We start from the raw sequence: 15,666 nt of genomic DNA, 5'->3' as shown, positions 1-15,666 counted from the left end.
TGTATAGAAAAATGATTCTGATTTATACAAAAATGTGTAACATGCATGTAGAAAAAAATAGATGTCAAAAACATCTATTTTAAAAAATGTTAATCATGTATCTAATGCTATATGTGTATAATTAAGTGTTCCTAATGTGTACAAAATGTACAACGTGTATGAAAAAAGTAGACATCACAACATATATTTGAAAAAAATGTTAATCATGTATTTGAAAAGTGTTAAATGTGTATCAAAAATTATTTCATATGTATATTAAAAGTATACAACGGGACGGAGTGGAAGAAGGGCGGAGATTCTCGACGAATATGGGAGCCTAGAAAACGAATATGGAAACCCAGAGAACGAATATAGGACTTTAAAGAAAGACTTAGAAGAGGAATATCGGAAATAAGCAGACATCAAAACATGTATATTTTAAAAAAAAAATTAATGGTGTATTTGAAAAATATTAAACATGTATACAAATAATGTTTCAGATGCATACAAAAAATGTACAATATGTATGAAAAATAGACATCAAAACATGTATTTGGAAAAAAAAGTTAACCATGTATTTGTAAAAATGTTAAACTTGTATAAATAATATTGGTGATGTATACTAAAAATGTACATTGTGTGTGAAAAAAAGTAGATGTGTGTTAGAAAATGAAAAAGGAAAAAGAAAAACAGAGAAAATAAAATAAACCGAAAAGAAATATAAAAACTGAAAGAGAGCCAAAGAAAAAAAGAAATGAAAAGGAAACCAGAGAAAACCCACGTAAACCGCTGCAAACAGCGAAAACAGATAAGCAAAACCGTAGGGAAAATACTCTCGCGTTGTAGCTACAGTAATGAGCTGGCCTGATTCAAAGGCTCCCAGCTTCCCACATCCGCTTTCTTCATTCCGCCCAGCCGCTTCCACTCCCATGGGCTAAACAAAGCCCGCTTTCCCACAGACACCGTCACCATTGTTGCTTCCTTTGTTCTGCCCGGCCGCTTCCACACCCACGCGCTAAAAAAAGCCCGCTCTCTCACAGACGCCGCCGCCGCCGCGAAAAATAAAAGAGGCGTCCGCTTCATTTTTCTTGTGGGAAGTGTTTGCTTCTGCTCTTTCTTTTACCTAAAAGAAAAAGGCGCTTCTGCTCCGCCGCTGCCACTTCGTGTCGACAGACAGGCGTCCATTTTTCCTTTTTTATTGGGGGAGCGTTTGCTTTGGGAAAAAAAGTAGGATGTCCATCCATCGCCGCCCAACAAGCGAAGGCCATCCGCCATTGCTCATTAGCGCCTTCGCACGTCTGGCCCCCTCGTCTCATGGGCTAGCACGCTCGCATCCCCTCTCCCCTATTGCTTCTATGTCCTTCCTCTTCCCGCCACCTGAGCTAACCGCCGCCTCCATCCTACAAAAACCGACCTCCTCTCGCGGCTCCCCGCCAAGTCCATCCACCGAGTGCGCCTCCAAGCCACCTCATCTCCCACCGTAACCACCGCAAAAGCTAGCTGATTATGTATAGTTAGATTGCTTCTTTGATGCAAGTAATTGTCTATCTATTTATCACTGATCCTATCAAAATGTGTGTGCTTGCAGGCTGAACTAGAATTCGGGCCGCCGATGTCAGAGGTGGTGGAGGCATTAATCCGGCTTGTGCACAAGGCCAACATGACCAAGTGGATGCTTGACAGAGACAACTCCCTGCAAGGCGACGACCAAGACCAGGATTTCATATGATGCTATCGAGGGAACCCTTGCATTGCATTTGAGATTGTATTAATTTTTACATATTTCCTGTAGCACATAGTCTGAGAGAAAAGTGGAAGAACAAAATAGAGATAGTGTCTGGTTCCATCTGTACATATGACATAGGTTTTTGCTTGATATACCCAAGTAAAGGTGTTGTTTGTGGGTGTTGCTTGAAGAACACGTCGCTTGCCCCGAGCTTTGTCGTGCAGTTGTATTACACAAACACCCACAAGCTAACTACTTCCTCCGTCTCATAATATAAGAGCGTTTTTTACACTAGATAACTAAAGCACATGCCTGAGATGACGATATTTGTCAAGAAGAACAAGAAATCAGTTTAAAATCTATACCTACTATTAAAGGAAATAGATATTTTTAATTTGGTTTAGTCCTTTATATTTAGTTTACACACGTTAAGCGATCTGGGCCAGCTACTTGTATGGTGATGGGCCTTTTATGGGCTTTCATAGAGAGACCGCGAAAAATAATTGGGTCAAAATAAATCAACATTGTGGGAATTGAACACAAGACCTCCTGTCTATCTCTTAGATGTAACAACCAAAAACTTATGCACCTTCCATATTTACTAATCCCAACTCACTCTAAATATACGAGTGGCAGTCATCATGTTTATTTATTTATTTTTGTGAGAAAATGAGTTGATATTAAAACGGCCAAATTACTGAAAGGCCCACACAGAAAAGGAAAATTACAACCAAGCCCCTCTGCAACCCGACTACGCCGGCGCCGTGGACGAGCCGGTGACGCGCCGTTCGCCGCTCGCTGACGCCTTGGATCGAAGCATCCCCTGGGCGAAACGGAAAGTCTCTGATCAACGGTCCCTGAGGGTCTACACCCATGGCCGTCGTCGTCGTCGCACTGCTCAACATCGCCTTCCTTCTCCAGATCTTCAACCGCCGGAACCGCCATCCCTCGATCTCCGGCACGGGGGAACCGTGCACGGCCTCTCCACCGAGCAGCGAGCACGAAGAAAGGAGCTGGTCCACGGCGGAGCTCCACCGGAACTTTGCCGTCGAAGGGGAGACCAACACCTGCAAAAAGCTGATCCAGTCACACCGCCGCCTCCACGACGCCATCGGCTGGCTCCCTAGGCTATGTACACATTGCAAATCCGGCCTCCCCCGTCCTCCCGTCGCCGGAGCGTCCGGCGGAGGGCGAGGGAGCCGCCGATTCGGCAACGGCGAGGTGGAGAGCCCGGGGTTCGCACAAATCGCCCTTCGTTCCTGTAGATGGGGAAGGGTGAGGTCCAAGGCTCATGTTTAGAGAGAGCTAATTAAGCGAATGAGCTAATAAAGAAAGGATTGTGGGCTTAAATATAATATTTAAATGAATGTGGCTAATTAAAGAAAGGATTATGGGTAAATCGGTGGAATAACTACTAGAAAGATTATGGTATTAATAAATCCTACATCAAGGATTTGAGGTAAAAAGGTAGGATAATTAAAAGAAAGGATCTATAAGCCTTAATGTGTTGGGGCTACTAAATTAGAAAAGAAAGATTTGATTCCCGACTAAAACGGGTAAGGACTTCATGATAATTAATGAAAGGATCATACTTAAATGCCATTAAAAAGGGATTGTATTTAAATGAAATCAGTGGGACATTACGCCCCGCAAAGAAAATATGAACACGACTAAATTGCGATGTATTTTTTTATGTTCATTTTGTAGAAGGACGATGTTGCCTTGCAACATGTTCTTCATAATGAATCCAATGCTGTTGGACATTATGCTTGTGCAAAACATCAATTTTCCCCGTTGCAACGCACGGGCATATGTGCTAGTTAATAGATCAAGAAAAGAAAGCAAGCAACATCATCATCGATCGGTGCGCGTAATCCAAAACCAAAAGCAAAAGATTCTTCTCTAGAAAAAACCGGAAGTTCAAAACAACCTCCACGCAACAAGAACTTGATCAAAAAGTCATCCAAAAGTATATTTTTTAATATCAATACAGGCACAATCACTCATATACTCACCCCTACAAACACACACACGCACAACCCACCTATATAAGCACCTCCAAGAGATTGAGTCAACATGTCATCTTGAAATTTACGTAGTCATCGTATGTGCTACATCCAAAAGTAAATGAAGCCCACAATATGGACCGGGCTAGCAATAGAACAGAGGACGACAAAAATACGGAACAGACTCAATATTATAGGTGTATTGATGAATGAAGGATATAAAACGAGAACAGGGCAGTGTCCAAATGGTCCGGGTCGCAGTAGTTCGACCCCTGCGTGGAGCGAATTCCTGTATTTCTCTCGCTAAGGAGTGATCTCGAAAAGGAGTTAAGGAGGCTCCTAAAATTCCTTCGAGTGGCATTTTTTGTCCGTCGCGACGTCCCTTTGTTGTTTTTTTTGGAAAAAATCCCCGCAATCACCTCCTCGCGTCTCGACGTCCTCCTCCTCGCTCCCGATTCCTTCTCTCCTCGCCGCAGCCCCCGTCCCTGTCCCCTTCTCAAAAGCTCCGCCATCCACGTCCCGTACTCCCTTGGAAAAGCTGGATTTTTTCGACGGGAGAAGCAATTCCGGCTTCATCCGGGCGTGGCGATGTCGGATCCTGCGACGACGCCGATGCAAGCCACCAAGGGCATCGCATGCCCTCTGCCGGCCGCGCTTCCGCGAAACCCTAGCGTCCCGGCGACCATCTCCGAGGCAGTTTCTTTCTGTAGCAGCCAACTCGAGGAGAAGGCCGGCCCGGACAAATTCTCGGAGCAGTACGCCCGCCGCTCCAGCAACTTTCCTCACCGCCATCGTCATCAAGGTCACCCCCATCCTTTAAGAATTGTGATTTTTATTTCCCATAGGAATTTTGACTTTAACTAGCAAATATGCCTGTGCGTTGCAACGGGAGACAAAAAATTATGGCTAACCAAATAAGTATGACTCAATATCTTGATATATGAGCGTACTCTATTTTCACATAGTGGTTCACCATGTTGCTATTTTTTTTCTCACCTTAGCCGATGATGGCCGCGATGTTCACGTGATCACAATGCACTCGACGTGATAAATTCCAAGGCTATGAGTTTGCCAGTGCATGCCACACTTGTCACTATGTTGCGCAAGGGATCGTTTAAAACTTTAAAAACAAATCTCATTGACCACGAGCTACTCCCAACGCCAAGACATATAAAGACTTTCGAAAGACTAACCAAATCCTAAACATAAAATACTTTTGAATCAGTGAACAGTTTTTTGTAACGACAATTTTTTTTTTTAATTTTTGATTTTCTCAAAAAATTCATGAACATTAGTTTTGTTTACATTTTTTTGAATGTATGAACCGGTTTCGTATTGATTAACATTTTTGGACTCGACAAACATTTTTTGAATCGATGAACTTTCTTTTAAATTGGGGAACAAAATTAAAAAAACAACTATTTATTATTATTATTGTGAACATTTTCTAAAATTTCAAGGACATTTTTTTCCAGATTCCCGAATATGTTTTGAATACATGTTCATTTTTTCAAAATCATGAACATGATTTTATTTCCCGACCATTTTTTACAAATTTTGTTTTTTTTATAATTTTGCGAACAGTTTTGCAAAACCACCAACATTTTTTGAATGTGCAAACTTTTAATGATTTTCTAAACATGTTTGAATTCACATATATTTTCTGTTTTTTTATCAGACTTATTTCCAGAATTAATTTTTTTAACTCGCAATTTTTAGAATATTAAAATCCAGAATTAATTTAAAGATGAAAGAAGAAAGAAAACAGAATGAGAAAAGAAAAGACAAAAATGAAAAATGAAAAAACTCAGGGGAGTGAAGCCCCACACATGGGCCGGCCCATAAACGCATACATGAGTAGGACATGTGTGAGAAAAGAAAGATAAAAATTGTGACCCCGTCTCGCCGATAAAAGAGCGATCGGCCAACCTCTCCGCTGCTCCTCATTTTGTGACCCCTACTCGTCGCGCCCGTATAAAATAACGAATGAGGTGACGTTTTTGTTCCAAAAAAACGAATCGTTTTTTCACTTACGGGTGGCATTGGTGGGTAATTTTAACCAACTTGAAGGGTAATTTTAATGACGGACGACCAGATAGCCGCTTTATTAATAGGTAAAGATTGGAAGAAGGATAGGAATGTCTCGTTACGAAGTTGGAACGTTCATCCTACTACCTTTAGCAGTCAAGTGGTGCCCTTGTATTTGTAGCCAGAAGTCACAATGTATTCTGCAAAATCCACAGTACGGCTGTTGGTATTTCTTGGATAATGAACCAAGAGTAGTGAAGTTCTGTGAAGCTGTAGTATTATTCAACCTCACCGTTCAGCTAGTAATTTATTTGCATAGAAAGGCTCAGCGGTTCTTCCGTATTAACCTTAACATTCAGCTAGTAATTTCAATTTGTATTGCCAACAGAAAGGTGGGTGGTTCTACTTCTTTGCTTTGCTATTCTAATATACTGTGATGTGTGAGCTGACAATTAACTCGATGAAACTGATGATATACCAAACAACCACATATACTAGATGGCTATCGTTTAACGACATGCGGTGGTTCAGAATCCACCGAGTGTCTGTTGCTGAACTTGGTCATTCTGTCTGAAGCGGCATGCAGCTGTTTATTGAGGTGAGTCCAAGACTCCAAGTCGAGTGAGGAAGCAGAGTAGAGAGAGAGATCAGATGAATAATTCAATTTAGTCCGATGGGATCCTTGGACCATGGCATCTTATGTTGTTATGACAATGCGATGTGTCTGTGTTGTTTTTTCAACAGTCACATGAAGTTTAGATGCCGTTGCACCTGATTTATCTGGTATATTCATGTTTTACAATCATCTCCAGTTTAGTTTCAGGTTTCAGATAACAAAGCAAACGATCTGACTTAGGTGAGTGTTTTGTTTTCACAGGGAAATCTAACTTACTGGCCGTTATCTGTCTGAGAAAAACTCCCTCACCACTACTACTTCTCACATAGCAAGGGGTATCTACCTAGCTTTTTCCACTGGAGCAAGTCTGCAAGTACCACTCGGTGCTCACCACCACTTCTCTCAGGGCAAGCTATACAGAGGACTAATTTTTATTTGCGTGCTTGTTGTCAGTACTAGGTCAAACCTGAGCGAACCCTGCAACCAATGGCGGGGGTTCTGAGATTTGGCATCCTACGTGACCAGCATGCTCGCCGAGATGGCCAAAGAGGAGGTGGCCATGCTAATCGGTGTGTCCAATGGGATCAAATACCTGGGCATCAAGCTTGGGGACCTCAAAAATTTCCTTGCTGATGCTGATTGGATGAACATCATCGATGAGAATATGCGGGGGTAGGTGGGGCAACTGAAGCGTGCCATGTACCTTGCCACTGACATCATCGACCTATGTCAGCTCAAGGCCATGGAGCAAGGTCAAACCAAGGACAGGGGGTGCCTCAACCCTCTGCTCTTTTTCATGTGGAATCCCCTCCACGCTCGCGACATCGGCACCCGCATCAAGATGCTCAACCAAAATTTGGATGATATTTGCAAGAGGGACAGCAGTTTGAATTTCATCAAGATAGAAGCCTATGAAGACCGAAAGATTACTCAATCTCTCGCCACTAACCGCAAAACTGATTCATTGGTGGAGCAGTCAGGTGCAGTTGGTGAGAAGACCAAGCAGGACATGAGGGCACCTGTGGAGGTGCTGACAAGGGAGGCAACTGGTGACAAGGGATTCTGGTTCTGTCAGTATGGACAAATCATATGAGAAGAGAAGGCGCAAGCCTCGGAGTTCTCCTCGGTAGCCTTATGCAAGTGAGTGCAACAAGGAAGCTCCATGTATGGCTTATGCTAAGTGAGTTCTCCGAGGTGGCCTTATGCTCGTTCTGCTATCTATGGCACCCCCAGCCTCCATATGTATGGCTTGGCCCTCCGCCACTCAGCGTTTGTACCTCCAGAACTATTGCCAATTAATAAGGTTGTGACTTGTGAGACTCAAAAAAAGGTGACAACGCAAGACCAAATCTTCAAATATGTGTCAGGCCATACTGCAGAGCGCGCAAACAACCAAATATACCTTAACGATCAGAATATATATTTTCAAGGTGCCAAGCACAGGTTTTGATTTCCCACAGGAAGAGACTACGGTTTATTACAAGCGGCGGATGCAGATCGGTAACACGCCCCCGGAGTACCAATAGTTGAATGGTAACGATAACCCTGTGAATAATAGTTCAGATAGGATGATGAAATGCCAGCGACGAGAAGGGCTGGATCAGTTTAGTCCATGGTAGCAGGGAGGTAGACGCGGTGGAAGCTGTTCATGGTGAGTCCCCTCCAGCAGGCAGGGCACCTGTTCTGAGCCTGGACGGAGAACTTGATGCACTTGTGGCAGAAGATGTGGCCGCAGATAGTTGATGACGCATCGACCAGCTCGTCGAAGCAGAATGGACAGCTGAACTTTGGTTCCTCTGAGACCTCCTTCTTAACAGGTGCACGGATTGCCTGCGTTTCCATATATAGGTAGTAGTGATGAGCTGATAAAACTAGCGTAACACGTTACCATGGGTGAAGTCCAGTGTAGTGTTCTTACCAAGTTGCTGTTCGACACTTTTGAGAGGTCATCGCTAGAGTTTATCCCCAGAGATAGTAGTGTGTTCACAAGCTCGTTGGAGGTATCCCCTGGAAAGAAAGCAACGCAAACCAAGCTAATAAATTGGAAGCATGATTTACAGGGCACACTAGCTAGCATAATGCTCTATATAAGATTAATAGCATATAGATGGTCACTGACAGTGAACATTTTGATATCTCAGCTCTGCTCTGGTTCATACGTTATGCTAAGCAAAAGGGAAATTAAGAGTCTGAAGGAAGAAGATACGTCAAGCTAATTCCTAATGGTGGATCTTTAAGGTTAAAATTTCACTTTGATCTTTAAGCTAATTGCAGAAGCTCAGTAAATAAAACATCATGTGCAAATTGCATTGAGGTAACTGGATGGAGAACCAGGATTATTGCAGCAGATGTTGTTGTCTGCCACAAAAAACATTCAACGATTTGTAGTAAGCACCTTGCGTGACACCAGGTGCCGGTATCATGCCCCCATGAGCATACGCAGTGGAAGATGCTCTCTGCCTCTGAATCTGAGCAAGCGAGGTCACAGCAAACTCGAAATGTGGCTCAACTGGTCCATTCGTCATGTTGTAGTACTCCCACTGCCGAAACAACAGGTGAAAGGTGATATCATCAGAAAAAATGATGAGACAGCGATTTACATGTCGGGTCTAAACCCTAGCTCTCTCTCTCTCTCACACTCGTGCTTGAACGGAGGAAGAAGAAAGAGGGGGCAGTGGTGGTTTTCGGCGACGAAAGCCTCGCTGCACAGACAGCATTTCTTCTCAAGTTCAAACTCCGGCACCCTGCCGTTACAACGAACAGAACACGTGAATATGGTGAATCCTAACGCTTTGCGCGCACAACGCGAATTCCTAGCGTTGCTTATTCATGTGGATGCGTGCCCCTTGCATGTGCATGTTTCTTTCCTCTCTCTCTCTCCCTGCACACACGCTGCACATACTGACACATGCATGCCTACTTTATCTTCCCTCTCCCTTCTAATTAAATCACCTTTTATTTTGCTCTGACAATTTAGATGATCCATATCTTTCAAAGCAAAATTGTGTTTTTTAAACTTTTTACATATTTGAACTCGTGGTGCCAAGCCCTTTAGAACAAGATCTGGTTTGGATACATTTGAAAAATATTTTTGTTTGAAACAGTGAAGAACTTTATAGATTGTAGGTCCGCACTTTGTTAGAAATATTAAAGAACTTTGCTAGAAATTTTATCTGAAGCCGAAGAACTTTGTTAACACAGTTTCTGAACTTTGCCATAAAAAATAGAAGAACTTTATATACACAGTGTGATTGTTAGTTCGTGGTGTGTGAAAGAAAGGAATCCCAAAATATTAATTCTGAATGTGAGATCTTAATTAGCATCCAGGTTGGTTAGGCGCCCAACTAAAAAGTATTGCAGTCTAGTATTACCACCTCAAAACGTGATGAATGCAGCCACTTCTGACAAAGAATATAAAGAACTTGCATGGCTGACACGGTGGTGGCCCATGTCGATTGGACATCACGCTTGATGAGTGGCAGCGATTTCAGTTGTGTGCGCATAGAGTTAGTAAAAATCCATGTCCCAGAACACGGGCTTTATACCCGCGCCAGTACTAGGGCACGACCCTCACGCCTCCTACCCACTCGAGCGCGCGATCCGGTCGCTCTGGCCGTGCCTACGACGCGCTCCCACGTGTGCGTGACGCGGCGGGCCCGCAACAGATCGCCACGCTCACCCCGCTATCTACGTCAACGACCTAGCCCTACGCTGGCGGACTCGAACGCGAGCCTAGCTCACGCACCACCACAACACGCACACACGCACGCCTACGGACACGACACGGCCACGCACCAGTGCCCGGCTCGACCAGCACGCGCGCGCACACTCACACACGCCTATGGACACGACGAGGCCACTCACCAGCGCCCGGTTCGACCAGCACGCACACACACGCACACTGATCACTACCACGGTGGCTTATTCCTAACATTACTTCCTAGTCAAGAGATGGACGAGGGATATACTTACATACAAAAGAATAAGTAAAAAGATGCTTATTCCTAACATTACCTTCCTAGTCAAGAGATGGACGAGGGGTACATACGTACAAAAGAACAAGTAAACAGAGCGCACCTTGTTTGGGTGTTTCTCAAACAAGACTTTCTCGACCCGCCTAGCAAGTTCCGGCAGCCCCCGCTGCCAGTCAGCAGGTACCCTCTTTCCTTCATATAATCTCGCAATTCAAGAACAAGGAAATAGAATCAAATAAAGAAGGCTTTCATGTGCCCCCACCTCGCGTGTTTTGGAAATTATGTCAAACAAGACCTTGCAAAATAAGGGAAGGTTATCAACCATCTTTTTTTTGAGAAAAAGGAAGGTTATCAATCTCGGTGCTGTGTGAAAGTTGATTCTAATTCAGTGCATATATACACTTGAAACCCCTGATTGAATAACTAGTGGGCACCACCACATCCTACATAAATTTCTACGGAGATAGAAGTAGTAAAGCACTTACATCCTCTGGCGGTAATTGTTGCGCAGCGCCACTAGCATGGGATCGCCAAGGCCCATCACATCCTCCCTCCGCTGATGCTGCAGCGGTGGCACATCGGCGCCGCCAATGCCACTGCCGCCCAACCGATTCATCTGCACCGCCTTCCCCTCGCTCACCTTCGCAGCCAACCGCAATCAAAACGTGGGGTCGACTGATGTGGCGAAGGTTTCTAGAGTAAGGATGAGCACTTGTAGTGCCTCGTCTATGATGAGATCGTGTTGATTTGTATCAGGGACTGGAGAATTCGGGGAGAGAAGAGACGCTCAACAGGATGAGAACGCGGGGAAGAGGCGAGGTGTTCACAAACGCTTTCATTCAGCATCCCTTACACACACGCGCTTTTGCTGCATAGCCAGCTCATACCCATCCCAACTACCCCTTTTGTTTATTTTGTATCCGGATAGCTCCTTCTCGTCGCCTTTAGCAAGGGAGGCGTGACACTCATCGCAAAGCGGCGCTTGAGTACGACGTGATCTTCTCATGTCACGACACCAACAGATAGGGTTGACATTGGACCTTGACAAACATCATCGCCTCATTGCCTTTGGTCACGATGCGGAGATAGGTGGGCCCAATAACACATACACACTTACCTTCATGTCCCACAAATTTTCCCGTTTTCTTTATATTTTTTTAGTGGGTGACCTCATTTTCATAGGCGGTAGCATGGGATGTGTGACACTTGTCTCCCTTGAGGCGAAGCCCCTCCCGAAAATGCAGATGCCGGAGAGCGACACTTGAGAAGATCGTTATCTTCCTATGTCATGACAATCCTCTATTGTTCGATCTTGTTCGTGTGTGTCTTCCTATGGTCTTTATCTTGATATGTGTTTGAAAGGACACGCGCCTCTAATAAGGATTTTGGTGTTAATTACATTATGATTAGATGACAAACTATGTTTTGAGTGTGTGCTTTTAGTATACACATCATTGGAAACGGAACATAAAGTTGGCTGGCGGCCCTAAGCTATAACGATGAAATAAGACAACACACTAATTTTTTTTAGAATAACCTGAATAAACATCATTCAGAGTTATGGGTACATTCAGCGAGCCATAGCTCACGTACATCATCCGAGATGTTATCGATTTTGTCCTGGTTGCCTTTTGTCTTTGTCAGAGCCGCTAGGGAATTGGCTAGGCCATTGCGGCCGCGTTTAACAGCAATCACCACCGTAGACTTGAACCATTTCTGCATGAGCTTAGGGCCCGTTCGGGAACACTCCGGCTCCCAACTCCGTGGAGCTGAAGTGGCGGAGCGGAGCAGAGCGCAGTTCATTTTGGTGGAGCTGCCATTCTGCCGCTTCGCATTTCAGCGCCGAGCGGAACGGAGCAGCTGGAGCGGTTCGTTGCCGAACATGCACTTAATATCATGGATCAGTGGTAAGCACTCCGAGGACACTGGCTCATTGGACGTGAGGTCTTTGACCACCGCCGCACAGTGTAGCTCTAGAATCAAGCCCCCCGGGTACAACTTCGTTAGGGCAGCCACTCTGACGGATGCATGCATTGCTTCAGCCTCCTCCACTGAGTCACATTTCTTGATTTGACGACTGACAGAGACAAACACTCTGCTAGCCAATCTCTGGCGACTGCACCTTCCACCGATTTGTCACGGCTAGTTCTGCCTATCTTAGCTGTTCAATGAACAGGGACCCCTTTTCCTTGTCAGGTTACCGAAAAGGCTGATACGTCCATTTTACATCATACTTTTATATTGATATTTATTGTATTGTGGTAGAAGAGGATTTTAAGACAAGCATTAATATTTCATTCATGTGGGTGTTGACTCAGAATATGATACATCCAACAACGCTAGCCACATGCCAGTGCCGGTGGTAACGAGAGGACTTCATACTTTTTTGGGTACTTAATACATTTGCAAAAAGGTCGAGGGGAAACTCCAACGAGGATTAGCAAATCAACCGCAAATCCCGGTCCGAACAATTTTGGTCATCCAACCAAGGTCACTTAAAATATCCGAACATATTTGGACGTCCGCCACTTCGGAATCTGACAGCACGACCCAACCAAAACCCTTCTTTCTTTGCGCCGTCTTGAGGACCCTCTGTGCATTTTGAGCGGACGTGGCCGGCCGACTGCCCGTATTCGCGTCTCGAATGACCGGTCATTTGCCAACCCTGCATTCACAAGGGATGAAGCCCGAGAAGCCCACTCCGACGCTCTGCATTCAACCCTTGCTCTACCTGACCCGGTTATTTAAGCCGGACGGTACCGGCGAGAGACATGAAAATAGACCCAGTTCGGACCCCCCATAAGACAAGTGTGGTTACACTGGTTATCTGTCATCTCTATTTTATTAGAAGCCACACAGCAAAATTAAGGATTCATTTAAATTACTCACATCAATATTTTATTTTTTGCAGGGTTGACGAGAAGGGCTCATGGTCGTACAGTGCCGCCATGGCGTCCGGCTACAACGCGTTGAAGGAGTTAACCATGAGGCCGTCGGCTTGGGCGAGCACGCGGCCGTTGGCGACGAAATGTTGGGTGAAGAGGTGCTCTGGGTCGTGCAGCTCCTGCGCGAGGGAGGCCCTGGGGACACCCCCACCGCGTCGACGTCGTCTTGCTCCTGCGCCTGGCGCCAGCGGGCACGTCGCCGCGGAGGCTGGTCTCCTGCGCCTGGCCCTCCTGCCGTGTTGCACAGCCTGGTGCAGCGGGGTGTCGCCGGCCTTGTTGGCCATGAACAGAGGCCGCTGCGCCTCCGTTCTTTTGGCGCCGAGCTCCACGGCGCGCCGCATCAGGCCCGTCCTCGCCTCCTACGACGGCTCCCCGTCGCCTTCCCCTTCCCGCGCTGCGTCGGGCCTACCGCCGCATCGGGGACGTTGGGGCAGCACGGGAGCACATTACTCATGACCCGCCGCAGCACGGACGCCGGGGCCGGGAACGTGACCCGTGGCGACGCCGCCCCGGACGGCGCGCGGACCGTGGAGAAGACCATGAGCAGGGACATGCATGTGAGCAATGCGAGGAACACGACGAGCCAGAGGCGGCGGCCAGAGATAGACGTGGCTGTCGCTGGCGACAACACCCCGTTCTTGTTAGAATTAATGGGCTAGGCCCATAGCAATTTCTGAAATCTCAAAGCCCATGTGTAAAATGGCAAGTGGTGGTGCTAAGTTTAGTCCCACCTTGGAAGTTGAAGAAGAGTTGGACCTCTTTATATAGTGGGTTCTCTCCACCACTCTAAGTGGTGTGTGAGAAGAGAAAGGGAAAACCACACGCGCGCGCTCGCTCGCCTCGGGGCGTACATGCGACATGCGCGTGAATGGTCCGCCGAAATCCGGTCCGTCTCCTCGCAGGAGCGCATCTTCCTTTTGCCGTTTTATTTTTATGTCTTGGCAGACAAGTTTTTGATTTCACCGAGTCGGTTTGGGATTGTGGTCGCGACACAATACCGCCTCTGGTCCTAATATATATACAGCTACCGGCTACTGCCAGAGATACACCGAAAAAACACCTAGGGTTTTGCCTCATCTCACAACTTGCACCGCCATCGTAGTCTACTCCATCCCAAACGCCGGCGTGCATCGGCGCGTGGGAGAGCAGGTCTCCAGAACCGTTCGTCTTTGCGATCCTGCACCGGGAGAGGACGAATTAGGTTTTTGGGAAGCGCTGTGCGCGACTGCTCAAATTCGTCATCACGGGTCGTCTTCCGTCCAAGTCGGGCGGTGCTACTCATCGTCGTATTCATCGCCGTCAGCAGCAGATCGTCGCCAACATCGTCATCAACACTGTCGCACCCATAATAGCTAACGATCAGTACGTCCAACATCCTTTGTTCATGTCTGTTTCTACAGCTATTGTTACCTGCTTGCTGCTGTTATGCATGTCTTGCTGTTCTTCTAGTTTGCTAGATTATTGCATGCTAGTATCTCTTCTAGTCATGAATTATTTACTGGAATTAATCATGAACTTGCCTAATATTCCAACAATCCAAAAACCTAATTATAGGCAATTTCCTGAGTTAACTATGGCTGGATTCGCTGATGCACTGAGGCCGGATAAGTTTACCGGTGTGCACTTTAAGAGGTGGCAGGTGAAGACCACGCTCTGGCTTACTACTCTGAAAGTTTTCCACGCTAGTGTTGGTGCTCCAGAGGGAATGACCGACGAAGATCGGAGAAAATTCCAGGAAGCCAATACTATGTTTGTGGGATGCATTCTGAGTGTTCTTGCTGACCGTCTGTGTGATGTGTACATGCACATAAACGACGGAAAAATTCTGTGGGATGCACTGAATGCAAAATTCGGTGCAACAGATGCAGGCAGTGAACTGTACATCATGGAGAGTTTTCATGACTACAAGATGGTGAATAACCGTTCTGTGGTTGAACAAGCTCATGAGATACAGTGCATTGTGAAGGAACTTGAACTCCTTAAATGTGTTCTACCCGACAAATTCGTGGCTGGGTGCATGATTGCAAAGTTGCCTCCTTCATGAAGGAATTTCGCCACAACTCTGAAGCATAAGAGACAGGAGATATCAGTTGAAAATCTGATTGCATCTCTTGATGTTGAAGAAAAAGCTCGGGCTAAAGATACCACTGAAAAAGGAGATGAGGTTCAGCCTACTGCTAACATGGTGCAGAGGTACCCACAGAACAAGAACAAAGGGAAGAACAAACCTGTTTCCAACAAGCCTACCAAGACTACTACCTTCAAGAAGAAGAAGTTCAACAAGGCTGAGCTAGAGTGCTACGCCTGTGGGAAGCCTGGACACTTTTCCAAGGAATGCCCTGAACGTGCAGACCGTAGAGGGAAAACAAGCTCCAAGACTGTCAACATGGTG

At 45.8% G+C, this 15,666-nt stretch overlaps 1 protein-coding gene across 1 annotated transcript; it reads right to left on the bottom strand.

The window, feature by feature from the left end:
- Window positions 1-7,740: 7,740 nt before the first annotated feature.
- LOC119270086 (probable histone acetyltransferase HAC-like 1) lies at window positions 7,741-11,192 on the bottom strand. Its single transcript, XM_037552050.1, has 5 exons — window positions 10,815-11,192; window positions 10,433-10,532; window positions 8,751-8,895; window positions 8,274-8,362; window positions 7,741-8,185 (listed from the first exon to the last, which is right to left on the bottom strand). The coding sequence occupies exons 1-5, from the start codon at window positions 10,943-10,945 to the stop codon at window positions 7,961-7,963; spliced, it is 690 nt and encodes a 229-aa protein (XP_037407947.1). The 5' UTR covers window positions 10,946-11,192; the 3' UTR covers window positions 7,741-7,960.
- Window positions 11,193-15,666: the final 4,474 nt, after the last annotated feature.

Source organism: Triticum dicoccoides, chromosome 3A, assembly GCF_002162155.2.
Source record: "Triticum dicoccoides isolate Atlit2015 ecotype Zavitan chromosome 3A, WEW_v2.0, whole genome shotgun sequence".
In the NCBI taxonomy this organism is placed as follows: Eukaryota; Viridiplantae; Streptophyta; class Magnoliopsida; order Poales; family Poaceae; genus Triticum; species Triticum dicoccoides.
Note: the sequence above shows the minus strand (reverse complement) of the source record. Positions and strands in the feature narration are given on the sequence as shown.